The following is a 12,741-nucleotide window of genomic DNA, read 5'->3' as shown; positions in this document are numbered from 1 at the left end:
ACATTAACATGTCGTGATACCAAATTTAATTTAAACCCACAAATCGTAGCCTGTGGCAAAGTTTATGATAATTAAGTCAAAATTTGAAACGTGTAACATAAAGTAAAAAACATCTTTTAGAGTGAAATATAACTTTAGTAACCCAGTCTTCCTCTTGTCATTTGTAGAATATTTTGTGTTACGAAATAAAATGTAAGAACTTGTGTTCTCTCCTGTTTCCTTGTATAGAGAAGGGTATGTTAATTCTGGGTAATAGGTAAATGGTTCTGACACAAATAGCCAGAAACATGGAGCTGGATCGATGCAGGTTTGGGAATTACTGTGCCAGCATTAGTAACTGGAAACTTTCATTATCATTGGCTTTATTTGTATTGCAGGGGGTGCGACCCAGAAGTGAAAGGACCCAAGGCGCTGCTGCCCTCCTTCCCTCTCCTTTCTCTTCTGCTCCTCATTCTAAACCACTTCCCCCCACATGCCTGCTTAGAGAAGCAAAAGGTGCCAGATCAGGACCCTGCTAGGGGACAATCCTCATCCCTAACCATCCCTATGCTGTGTTCAGGCCAGGAGCAAACACATCCGGGCCCTCTGCCTCCTCAAACATTGTTGTCTGATGAAAATTGTCCCGGATGTTTTTGTAGGAGAAAAGGTGTCATAGAAGCATGGGGAAGATACTGGAAGCTGTAGAAGAGGGAATGCACGGTCCCATCACTTCGACAGACAAGATTCCTGATTTTTTTAAGGCGATTTTTGTAGCGTATATTCTCTCCCAAAGATCATGGAATTTAAATTCACATAGACCTGGGAGTCAATCTTCTACACTTACTTACAAGCTGTGTGTTTTGGGGCACGTGATTTAACTGGTCTCAGTCTCTGTTAGCTCATTTATAAAATGGAGGATAATGCCATAACACCTCTTAGATTTGTCCTTCAGATGAAATGAGTAACATTAGTACCACCAGCCTGGATCCTCCTGGGCTTGCTGTCCCCAAGGCACCTGCCACACCTACAACATTTGCCTCTCAGTGGATTGAATGACTCTCTTTAAGGTTGATGTGTTGAGGCTTAATTGGGCACTATTCCTTTTTGTTCCTGAATAGTAAAAACTTTAAACAAAAGAAAAAAAATGCCTTTTGCCCCTTTTAAAGAATATCCACAATAATAATTATAACTGGGGGCTTAAAAATAAACTCTCTTTATGGGCGTTATAACTCACAGCATTATTTCATTATGTGATTTAATTAGAAATAAAACCTATTATTATGCCTTTGTTTTTCACATTGAATGTTAGTAGGATTTATTTTTAAAAGAATGAAGTTAGTACTTAAAACAGGTAAAGAGGTTGAAATAAAATTTACTCGTTTAAAATCCAAACACTTGATATCCAGAACAATTCTTTTTGGTATATAGTTTTAGATGGGGCATGCTGTAGTTCCTTTAATTGGCTCTTAGGTTTACAGAGAAATTATAGCTCTGAATGAATTTGGCTGTCTATGGTTCAGAATGGTGTAAAGTAAACAGTGTGTTTGAAATTTAGCTTGTAGTTTAACTTGGTCATGTGAGTTTAACTAATATAACTAATATAACTATCTAACTTAAATACTGGCGTAACAAATTACTGAGAATTATTCATGGGTTATGATATAATAAAAGTTAGTTACGGGCATTTTATATAAGACACTTGATTTATTCATGTGTATTAAATGGTTCCAGAAATCACAGATTATCATTTGATCAATAGCTTTTTAGACTCCCTAGCTGAAAGTTCCACTTTTGTTTTTAAATTTTAAATTTGCCTAGCTTTAATTGGGAATCTTTATATAACTAAAATGAAAATATTCTTCTAAAAAAAGTATTGACTATTTATTAACCACCATCCACTTTAAGACATCCCCTTTACGAACAGGAGTCCCCTTTAAAAAGAAGAGTTTTTCGACATGAACCATGTTCCGAAAACTTGCATGGCGTATTTTTCTTCATTTTACAAAGAGCTGTGGGGTGTGTTCATGGTTCCACATTCCAGCTAACATAAGAGAACCCATGTTTTTATGTTTACTGGCTCACTTGTTTTAACATGGTATTTTGAAGTTTCAGCTGTTGTGAATTCAGACTCGGGTCTTTAATTACGTTTGTGTATGTGTAGCGGTGAACCTGAGACATGTTGGGAGACTCTTCTCTTCTCGTGGTTTTGACCCAACTACCATTTGAATATCCTGAACCAGCTTTTGGTAGCTGCTTCTCTCTTGTACGGTTTCAATCGAATGGGTATTTAGAAATTGGATTCATTTGTAGAGTATTTCATACCAAAACCTATGAAATATGGGTTTATGTCCATTATACTACTTGTTCATAATTACATGTAACATTTTTGTTGAGCTAGAGGACCTGATGAAAACCTTTATACCATGAGAGAACTAGTACTTTATAATTACATGTGGAGAATGATAATAATAGAGTTTGGCATGTGCTGTGGGCTTGTAGAATTTCTTAGTGCGCCCAGAAGCTTGTATAGTGAGTGCACGGCCCTTAGCTGTCATTTTGTACATGTGGTTGAGTCCATGAAGACTTAGCAAATTTAATCAAAGCAGCCAAGTTGTACATAACTACTTATATTATTATTTTAATATTTTCCCAAGCCATCCTATATAAAAATATAAATATTTTTTTTCTAAACAGTTCCATTTCAGTGGTCTGCTTGGGAATGGTAATTAAAGTAATAACCTTTATCATTTTTTAAATTACAGTAATTGGTAATCACTTGGAATCTCATGTAGTATTTTAAATAGCTCTTAAAATGATAGGGTTGGGAAGTTCTTTAAATTATAGCATTTACACATTAGGTATAGTGTTGGAAAATGCTTCATTTAATGTTTGACTTTACTTTCTGATAGTGCTTTTAAAGATGAGAAACGTGGGGGTGTAGAGATATAAAGTGTTTTGCCTGTCACACAGCTGAGAGTGTGACAGGCTGGATTGAGTCTGGTATTGTAATTTTAAAGTCTGTTCTCTTACTTACCTTGATACCACCACAATGGGAACCTTAAATAACCTCAAATAGGTGAACCTTAGATGGAACATTCCTTCTTTTCTTTTCTGTTTTTCCTCTTTCCCTCTACTCCATAGTTCATTCTTGAGTATTCCTGTCAGGCCCGCCCCTCTTTTAAGTGTCTGTCCTCTGTTCTTTACATTAAAAGCCAGTTGGTGAGATGTTCAATCATCAAACATTTATTCTGTACCCTTCCGTTCTGTCACTGGCTTAGGTGCACTGAGGAAGAATTATGCACATAATTCCTAACTTTGAAGTAACTTATCTAGCTGGGACATCAAATGAACACATATTAGACACCTATAAGACTGGAGTTTTATAAAGAAGTAAATCGCAAGGAACAGTGGGCTTCAGAGACAATCACATTAGGTCTGGTTTTAGGCATTGGGCAGTGAGAGTCTGAAGGAGATTTTGCATCAGTGGAAAAGCCAGGTAATGGCAAATACTAACAATATCAGAAAAGAAGATCTCCCATGTTTTCAGTCTGGATGATGGAAACATTAGGAAACCGGGAGGAGGAACAGATTTAGTGGAAAAGATTACTGGATTTGGTTTTAGGTGTGGTACCAGTAATTCAACGAGGTAGAAATAGCCACTGTATAGTTAGGTATGTCTGTTATAAAATAGAAATCCAAGAGGGAAAGAGGTTTGGCTTTTGATATTGTTGAGCTGAGAGATGATGGCTGAAACCATGAAAGTTGTTAGAAAAGAGAAGAAACCTAAGCAGAGGTCCTCGGGTGAATGATCATTTTTAGTGTAAAATGTCAATAAAGAATTAGTTCAATGTGGTTAATGACTTGGTCCTATAAACACATAGAAATTGTAGTTGCTAGTTGCCAATGATGGAGCTAGGACAAAACAGATAAGCAACGAGAAAGCAGCTGAACTTTTCAACTAAAGGCAAATTAGTTTCTTTCAAAAGAGCAGTGTCAGCAGACAGCACTACTCTACTTTCTCTGGTCCAATAACACGTATCCTTATAAAGTCTGGCTCAGTCCAGTCCTAATAATAATAGCTAATAGCTAACATTCAAAACTTATTATGTGTCACACCCTATGCTAAATGTTATACTGATTTATTAATCCTCACACCAATTTTTTTGGTGTAGATACTCTTATTGTTTCTCATTGAATACTTGAAGACCAGAGGGGTTAATTAACTTACATGATTGCATTGGTAATGGTAGGGAAAAAACACAGTGAATTCAGCCAGACACACTGGTGTTAGAATCCATACTTTTCGCCACTAGACTATTGTGTTTTGGTCCTTTTCTTTGAAATCTCCCTAGATGTTCCCTGGCAGCATTTATTACTTTCTGGCTGACTGGCTCTAGGGGCTGCGATTACTAAGAGTTATAGGTGGCATGTATTGTCAAAGGGCTCATAATCTAGGTAGAGATAAGGACACCTTCCTAAAGTGATAAATAATATAAGATAGTCTATTTGTCACTTCGCAGTGAAAAATGAGGGATACAATAATAAGTTATGAGAATATGGCGGTGGGGGCGGGCAGGAATGGTCAGCGTAGAACCAGGTTGTTATAAAAGGCTTCGTGGAAGGAGTAGGATTTGACCTGGACCTTAAAGAACAGGTATTCTTTTGACTGTTGGTGATTGCGTTTGGATAGGAGTAAAATAAATGGAAAGCATTCCAGATAGCAAGAACAGCTGCAGCAAAGGTATTGCTATAGGAAAGAGCAACAAGGTGTATTTGGGGAAGGTTATGTAGTCCAGTTTGGCTGGTTCATAGGGCACTGGGCTAGAATGGGTGACGGATTGGAAAGGAGTACGGAGGTCTGAGTGTGACAGCCTGGATGGGAGAGCCGTCGAAGGCTGTGAGGTCGCAATGGTTTTGGTTAGGATAGAACTCTATTGTTTTCAACTGTTTATTTCTTGGTGTAAGTGTAAGTATATTCAAAGAGACATTTTATTTTCTTTCTAGAATGCCAGTTAATGAAAACAGAACGACCAAAGCCAAACACATTTATTATCAGATGTCTCCAGTGGACCACTGTCATAGAGAGGACATTTCATGTAGATACTCCAGAGGAAAGGTAAGAAACTCATTTTTCCCCCCCATTTTGTGAAAAAGCAACAATAGTCTAAAGATGGGTGTGTACCTGACGTCACCATTTGTAAATATATGTAAATATATTTGTAAAATGCTGTAGTCCCTTAATTATTTCTCTGGTATAATAAATGAGTAACAGAGGCTTGCAAACTTCGCAATCAAAACCTCTAGAAGTTCTGTAAGATACACTTAAGAGAAAACAGAACATTAAAAAGTTAAACTACGAATTAAAGAACACATTTTTATAACCAAACTACCTTTTAAAAAAGAATTGTGGATTGATTGTGTTCATGTTTGGAATTCCAAGGGCAGAGATAGCAAAAGATTTTAGGTAGCATACCACTATGCTAGTGGCTGCCTGGATATTATTGAGAAGGGTGCTGAGATTGGGTCCAAGCTCAATTAGAAAAAAAATACCAGGACTGATTGGCACTAAAGACGGAGTGACCGCGTATTCCTAACCCGCTCACCTGCTTCACCAGCACCACATTTTCACCCTCCTGATCGACTACCAATTTCTACAACCCTCCCCACCCCCAAATTCTGTTTAATACCCTTTTATGTGGTAGCTCTGATACAGTTAGGTCCAGCAACCACAGCCATAAAATCATTTTCCTGCACATATGTTATCATATTTGATCCAAATCAGCAACTTGGTGAAGTTAAATATTATTAGCCTTATTTTCCAAGTGAATAAATTAGGTCTTAAGAAACTTGTGTAAGATTAAAAAGAAACCAACAAAAACAAACTCTTCCAAAAACCTAGTAAATAGTAAAGTGTTTTTTACAAAGTACTTTTTTGATCAATAAACAGTAAATGGTAATGTATGATTACTTTAGGGGTAAAAAAGAAAGAAAAACAGAAAAGAACTAGAAATTACTCATAATTCTAATTCCATAACCAGAGTTCAGGACTGGTATTTTCTTTTATGCACTTCCAATCTTATTCTGTGAGATGTATTTGGGTAATTAATATACATTGAATTCTAGGTGTCTTCCCCACGCACCCCATCTTCCCTGGGCTTTTCTGTATGCTGAGTCCCCCGTTTGCTTATACCTTAACCTGTTTGGGCTAATTCCTATGTATATTTCAGATCTGACCTTAAAATGTCATATTTCCTCCAGACCTTCTCTGACTCTTGTAGACTACGGTAGGCCCCCCTGCCATATATTTAGCTGTCTTCTTGTATCTTTTATATCAGGTATATCACTACTATAATCTTAATTTTCCTTGTTCACTAAACTATAGATTCTTGCCTGGCAAGGATGATGTCTTCCTTGCTGATTATTTCATCTTTAACACACAGTTCAGGTTCTGACATACTAGTTGTTGACTTGTTGAATGAATGGAACTTTTCTCATGTCAATATATATTCTTTGAAACTATTAGTCTTCATAGATTCATAACACCCCATGAAACATGATTCATTTTGCCATTTGTGTTTGCAAAGCTGGACTTAAGCCACATCTTAAGACTTTAAAATAGTTTGCTGTCCCTGCAATATCCCACTACTTCTCTGAATAGTCAATCAGTTTTGGTTTTCTTTTTTCAAACTGAATAATATTCCATTCTATATTTATGCCATATTTTCTTTATCTGTTCATTTGTCAATGGACATTTGAGTTGTTTCCACATCTTGGCTGTTTTGAATAATGCTGCAGTGAGTGTGGGAATGCAGATATCTCTTCGAGATCCTGATTTCATTTTTGTTTTCTGGATAAATATGAGCCCAGAAGTGGGATTGCTGGAGCCTATGGTAGTTTTATTTTTAATTTTTTGAAGAACCTCTGGTATGTTTTCCATAGTGGATGCACCAATTTACATTCCAACAGCAGTACATAGAAGTTTCAATTTCTCTACATTCTCACCAACACTTGGTATTTTCTGTTTCTTGTTTGTTTTTCATGATCATCCTAACAGGTGAGGTGGTATCTCATGTGGTTTCACCTTACATTTTTTCATATATCTGTTTATCATTTGTATGTCTTCTTTGGAGAAATATCTATTCAAGTTTTTTGGCCACTTTTAAACTGGATTGTTTGGTGTTTTGCTATTGAGTTGTAGGAGTTCCTTACATATTTTCAGTGTTAACTCCTTATCAGATATACATTTTCTTTCATTCCATAGATTGTGTTTTCACTCTTGATTGTTTCCTTGGCTGTGCAGAAGCTTTTTAGTTTGTCGTGGTCCCACTTGTCTATTTTTGCTTCTGTTGCCAAGAAACCAATGCCAAAACCAATGTTAAGCTTTACCCCTGTATTTTATTCAATGAGTTTATAGTTTCAGGTTTTGTGTTCAAGTCTTTGGTATGATGTAAGGTAAAGATGCAGTTTCATTCTGTTGCATGTGGATATCCAGTTTTCCAAACACCACTTAGTGAAAAGGCAATCCTTTCTGTATTTTGTGGTCTCAGCACCCTTGTTGAAGATCATTTGACCATGTGTGCATGGGTTTATTTCTTGGCTTTCTATTTTCCGTTGGTCCATATGTCTGGCTCTATGCCATCACCATACTGTTTACATTACTGTAGCTTTGTAATATGTTTCAAAGTCCGACTTTGTTCTTCTTTCTCTTGATTTTTTTTTTCTTTTTTTTTTTTTCTGCTATTTGGACTCCAGATAAATTTTAGAATTATTTTTCTATTTCTGCGGAAAATGTCATTGGATTTTGACAGGGATTGCACTGAATCTGTAGATCACTTTGGGTATTATGGGCATTTCAGCAATATCAAGACTTCTAATCTGTGAACACAGGATGTTTTTCTATTTCTTGCTTTCATTTCTGTTTATCAGTATTTTGTGGTTTTCAGTCTACAAGTCTTTTGCCTCCATTGGCTCCTTGGTTAAGTTTATTTCTAAGTATTTTATTCTTTCTTTTTGATGCTATTGTAAATGAGATTGTTTATTTAATTTTCTTTTTTGGATGTTCATTGTCAGTGTATGGAAATAAACCTGAAATGTATGTTAATTTTGTGTTCTGCAACTTTGCTAAATTTGTTTATAAGTTTTAACAGTCTTTTTGTGGAACTTTTGGGGTTTTCTACTCATAAGATCTTGTCATCTGCAGAGATAATTTTACTTCTTTCTGTCTGATTAGCATGCCTTTTATTTCTTTTTTCTTGACCAGTTACTCTATGACTTTAAGTACTATGTTGAATAGAAATGAAAAGAGTGGGCATCTTTGGGTGGTCTGCTATTAGAGGAAAGCTTTCAGTTTTTCACCACTGAGTATGATATGAGCTGTGGGCTTTTTATGTATATAGACTTTATTGTGTTCAGGTAATTTCTTTCTATTCCTAGTTTGTTGCATGTTTTTATTGTTCAAGAGCATTGAGTTTTGTTACATGCTTTTTCTGCATCTATTGAGATGATCATGTAATTTTTTATCCTTCATCCTGTTAATGTGGCATATCACATTGATTGATTTGCATATGTTGAACCATCCTTGCACCCTGGGGATAAATCCCACTTGATCATGGTGTATGATACTTTATGTGCTCTTGGATTCAGTTTACTAGTATTTTGTTGAGGGTTTTTGCATCAGGGATATTGGCCTGTAGTTTTCTATTCTTGTGGTATCTTTTCTGGCTTTGAGTAAAATTCTAGGGTTATGGCATTTCAGGGTGATGCTGGCCTTATAAAATAAGTTTGGATGTTTTTCCCTCTTCTATTTTTGGAAGAGTTTAAGAAGTATTGGTATTAATTCTTCTTTAAATGTTTGATAGAATTTGCCAATGAAGCCATCTGTTACTGGGGTTTTCTTTGTTGGAAGGTTTTAGACTGCTGATTTAATCTCCTTATTTATTATTGTTTTTTCAAGCTTTCTACTTTTTCTTAATTCAGTCTTGGTATGTTTTATGTTTCTAGGAATTTATCCATTTATTCCAGGTTATCCAGTTTATTGGCGTATGCTTGTCATACTAGTCTTTTATAATCCTTTTTATTTCTGTGGCATCAGTTGTAAGGTTTCCACTTTCACTTCTGATTTTATTTGAGTTTTCTCCCTTTTTTCTTAATTATTCTAGCTAAAGGTTTGGCAATTTTGTTGATCTTTTTAAAAAAATCAAGTGTTAGTTTTATTGATTTTTTTCTATATTTTTCTATTTTGTATTTTGGGTGTTTCTGCTCTAATCTTCATTATTTCCTTCTTTCTGCTAACTGTGAGCTTAGTTACTTATTCTTTTTCTAGTCCCTTGAGGTATAAAGTTAGGTTGTATGTTTAGGATCTTTCCTTTTTTTAACGTTGGCATTTACTACTATAAACTTCCCACTGAGTATGTTTTAGCTATACGCCATCAATGTTGGTGTGTTGTATATTTGTTTTCATTTGGCTCAAGGTATTTTTTTTTTTTTTTTTTAATTTCTCACTTGCTTTCTTCTTGGATCAATTGGTTGTTCAAGAGTGTTTTAATTTCTGCATATTTGTGGCTTTTTCCAGTTTCCCTTCTATTGAATTCTAGTTTCATTCCATTGTGGTTGGAAAAGATAGTTGGTATCATTCATTCTCAAATTTGTTAAGACTTGTTTTATGACCAAACGGGTGATGTCTCCTGGAGAATGTTCCTTATGCACTTAAGAAGAGTGTCGGTTCTGCTGCTGTTGGGTGGAATGATCTGTATATGTCTGATAGGTTCATTTGATTTATAAAACATTGTTTAAGTCCTCTGTTTCCTTACTGATTTTATGTCTGGATATTCTATGCGTTATTAAAAGTAGCATTTTGAAATCTCATATTGTGTTGCTGTCATTTCTCTCTTCAGTTCTGTCAGTGTTTGTTTCATATATTTGAGTGCTATGATGTTCAGTGCTTAGATATTTATAATTGTTATATCTTCCTGATGAATTGACCCTTTTATCACTGACAGTTTTTGATCTAAAGTCTATTTTGTCTGGTATAAGTGTGGCCACTTCTGCTGCTTTATTTTGTTCACCATTTTCATGGAATATCTTTTTCCATCTTTGTACTTGAACTATGTGTGCCCTAAAATCTAAAATGAGTCTCTTTCGACAGCATATCATTGGATCTTTTTAAAATCTACTTAGACTTAGATACTCTGTCTTCTTATTGAGTTTAATCCATTTATGTTTAAAATAATTACTGGTAGGGAAGCGCTATTGCCTTTTTGTTCATTGTTTTCTGTCTATCTTATTTCTTTATTGTGCTTCTTTTTCTCTCTTGCTGTGTTCCTTAGTGTTTCATTGATTTTTTTTTTTTTTTTTTTTGGTAGTAATGTGCTTTGATTTCTTTCTCATTTTCTTTTGTGTGTCTTTCATAGTTATTTTCTTTGTGGTTATGTTGGGGCTTTTATAAAACATCTTAAAGTTAAAACAATCTATTTTAAGCTGATAACAACTTCAGCTGCACACAAAATGCTACTCTTTTATTTCAACCCCCGTGCTTTATGTTCTTGATGCCACAAATTATCTTTTTATATTGAGTACCCATTACCATTTTTATATTTATAGTTTATTAATACTTCTTTTATCTTCTATACCAGAATTAAAAGTGATTTACATTCCACTGTTAACAGTATTGCATTATTCCGTATTTGGTCTATACATTTACCTTTACCAGTAAGCTTTATACATTTATATCTTTTAGCATTTCTGTCCTTTTGTTTCGACTTGCAAGACTCCCTTTAGCCTTTTTTGTAAGGCAGGTTTAATGGTAATGAATTTCTTCAACTTTTGTTTACCTGAGAAAGTCTTTATTTCTCCTTTACTTTTGAAGGATAGTTTTGCCAGATATTGTATCCTTGGTTGGCAGTTTTTGTCTTTTAACATTTTCAATATATCATCCCACTCCTATTTAGCCTGCAAGATTTCTACTGGGAAATCCACTTAGAGAGTTTTATGGGGCCTCCCTTGTAGGTGAGGAGTTGCTTTAATCTTGCTGCTTTCAAAATGCCCTCTTTGTGTTTAGCTTTTGACAATGTGATTATAATGTGTCTCAGTGTAGACTTCTTTTGATTCATCCTAGTTGAATCTGGATGTTTATTCTCTTCCCCAGATTTGGGAACTTTTTTGCCATTATTTTTTCAAATAAGCTTTCTGCCCCTTTCTCCCTCTCTTCTCCTTCTGGGACTCCAATAATGTGTAATGGTCCATTTGATGGTATCCCATACATTCCTTAGGCTTTTTAGAATTCATTTTCATTCTTTTTCCTTTTTGCCACTTTACCTGGATAATTTCAAGTGACATGTTTTTGAGTTTGCTGATTCTTTCTTTTAGTTGATCAAGACTGTTGTTGAACCTGTCTAGTTAATTTTTTTAATTCAGTTATTGTGGTTTTAAGCTCCAAAAAACAACAAAAAAATGTATATATTTTTTCTCTCTGTCTTTGTTGATATTCTCATTTTGTTCGTGTTTCATTGTACTGAGGTTATTGAATATCTCTCCGATGGCTATTTTTAATTCTTTGTCAGATGATTGACATACCTGTCTTTAGAGTTAGTTTGTAGAGATATTTTTGTTCTTTGGATTGGGCCATGTTTCTCTGTTTCTTCTGGATCTATGCCTATAAATCTCCAATTACAGGGACTTGCAGGGTTTTTTGTTTGTTTGTTTGTTTTTAGGTGTGCAATCCCTTGTTCTCTCTAGTGCCTGTTCATGGTACTGCAGATTCTCAAGAGCTACTTTGAGCCCCTTAGGTTTCTTTTGTTCTCAGTACCCCCTAGGCTTCTAGCTTATGACGTGTCCCATCAGCGTTCTGAGTCTCATGAGACAGAAATCAGAATTAAAAATGATTTACATTCCACTATTAACAGTATTTCAGTCCCTGAAAGTCCAGAATATTGGACACACACTCTTCTCTTCCACGCCTCCCCCCCCCCCCCCGGGGAGAAAGGCTGCTCAGCTTTACCATCCTTCGTACTTACGTCCTCAGGAGCAGCAGCAAGTCACCCAAATCTGTTTTCTTGTCAGTAGCCCTCAGGCATCTATAGTATACCAGGTCTTGTCAGCACTTCGAGGTGGGCGAGGGAAAAACTAGTTCTTTGGGCTCCCTCTTGAATTGCTAGAACACTGCACACATGCTCCAGCTCTTTCCCTCCCCAGGGAGAAGCTGCGAGTTATAGGTTTTCTCCTACTAGTTCTGTGCTTAGCTGGGAAGAGGGGCTGTGATGAGTGAGTATGTGCTAATCCAAACTGTCTCCTTTGTTCTCAGTATCTCTAATTTGTCCTTTACTATCCATGCTTTGATTAAGGCAAGACAGAGGCCAGTCTCTCAGGCAGCCTCCCAGACAAGTCAGAACATTGGATGTGTGGCCCAGTCTTCTCTTTCCCTCCCCAGTGGGGAGCTGGGAATTTCTTTCTATCTTTGCCATGCGGAGCCAGGGGAGGGACTGGAGTAATTGAGTGCCACAAACTCCTACCGGCTCTGATGCAGCTGGTTTTGTCCTCACCTGGGATACAGGAGCCTCTTACCTGATTTTTGGATTTCTCACAATGGGAATTAATCCATGTGTTGGTGTAGATTTGAGTTGGTGTTTACATGGGTGAAAGGAGAATCTGGGGCTTCCTATTCTGCATCTTGCTGATATCTCTAGGGCATTATTTTAGGTGAACTTTAGGTTTTATTTTTAAGATCTAAGCAAAATTCCTGTTAGTATTTTGAGTGAACTACCTTAA

The 12,741-nt window shown here is 36.0% G+C and overlaps 1 protein-coding gene across 1 annotated transcript in view; it reads left to right on the top strand.

The window, feature by feature from the left end:
- Nucleotides 1–12,741, top strand: part of AKT3 (AKT serine/threonine kinase 3) — a 252,816-nt gene that overhangs the window by 148,386 nt on the left and 91,689 nt on the right. Inside the window, exon 4 of the mRNA XM_074316835.1 lies at nucleotides 4,984–5,095. Within this exon, the coding sequence (XP_074172936.1) occupies nucleotides 4,984–5,095 (112 nt within the window). The remainder of the gene's footprint in view (nucleotides 1–4,983; nucleotides 5,096–12,741) is intronic.

This window comes from Rhinolophus sinicus, linkage group LG12 (assembly GCF_036562045.2).
Source record: "Rhinolophus sinicus isolate RSC01 linkage group LG12, ASM3656204v1, whole genome shotgun sequence".
Classification (NCBI taxonomy): domain Eukaryota; kingdom Metazoa; phylum Chordata; class Mammalia; order Chiroptera; family Rhinolophidae; genus Rhinolophus; species Rhinolophus sinicus.
Note: the sequence above shows the minus strand (reverse complement) of the source record. Positions and strands in the feature narration are given on the sequence as shown.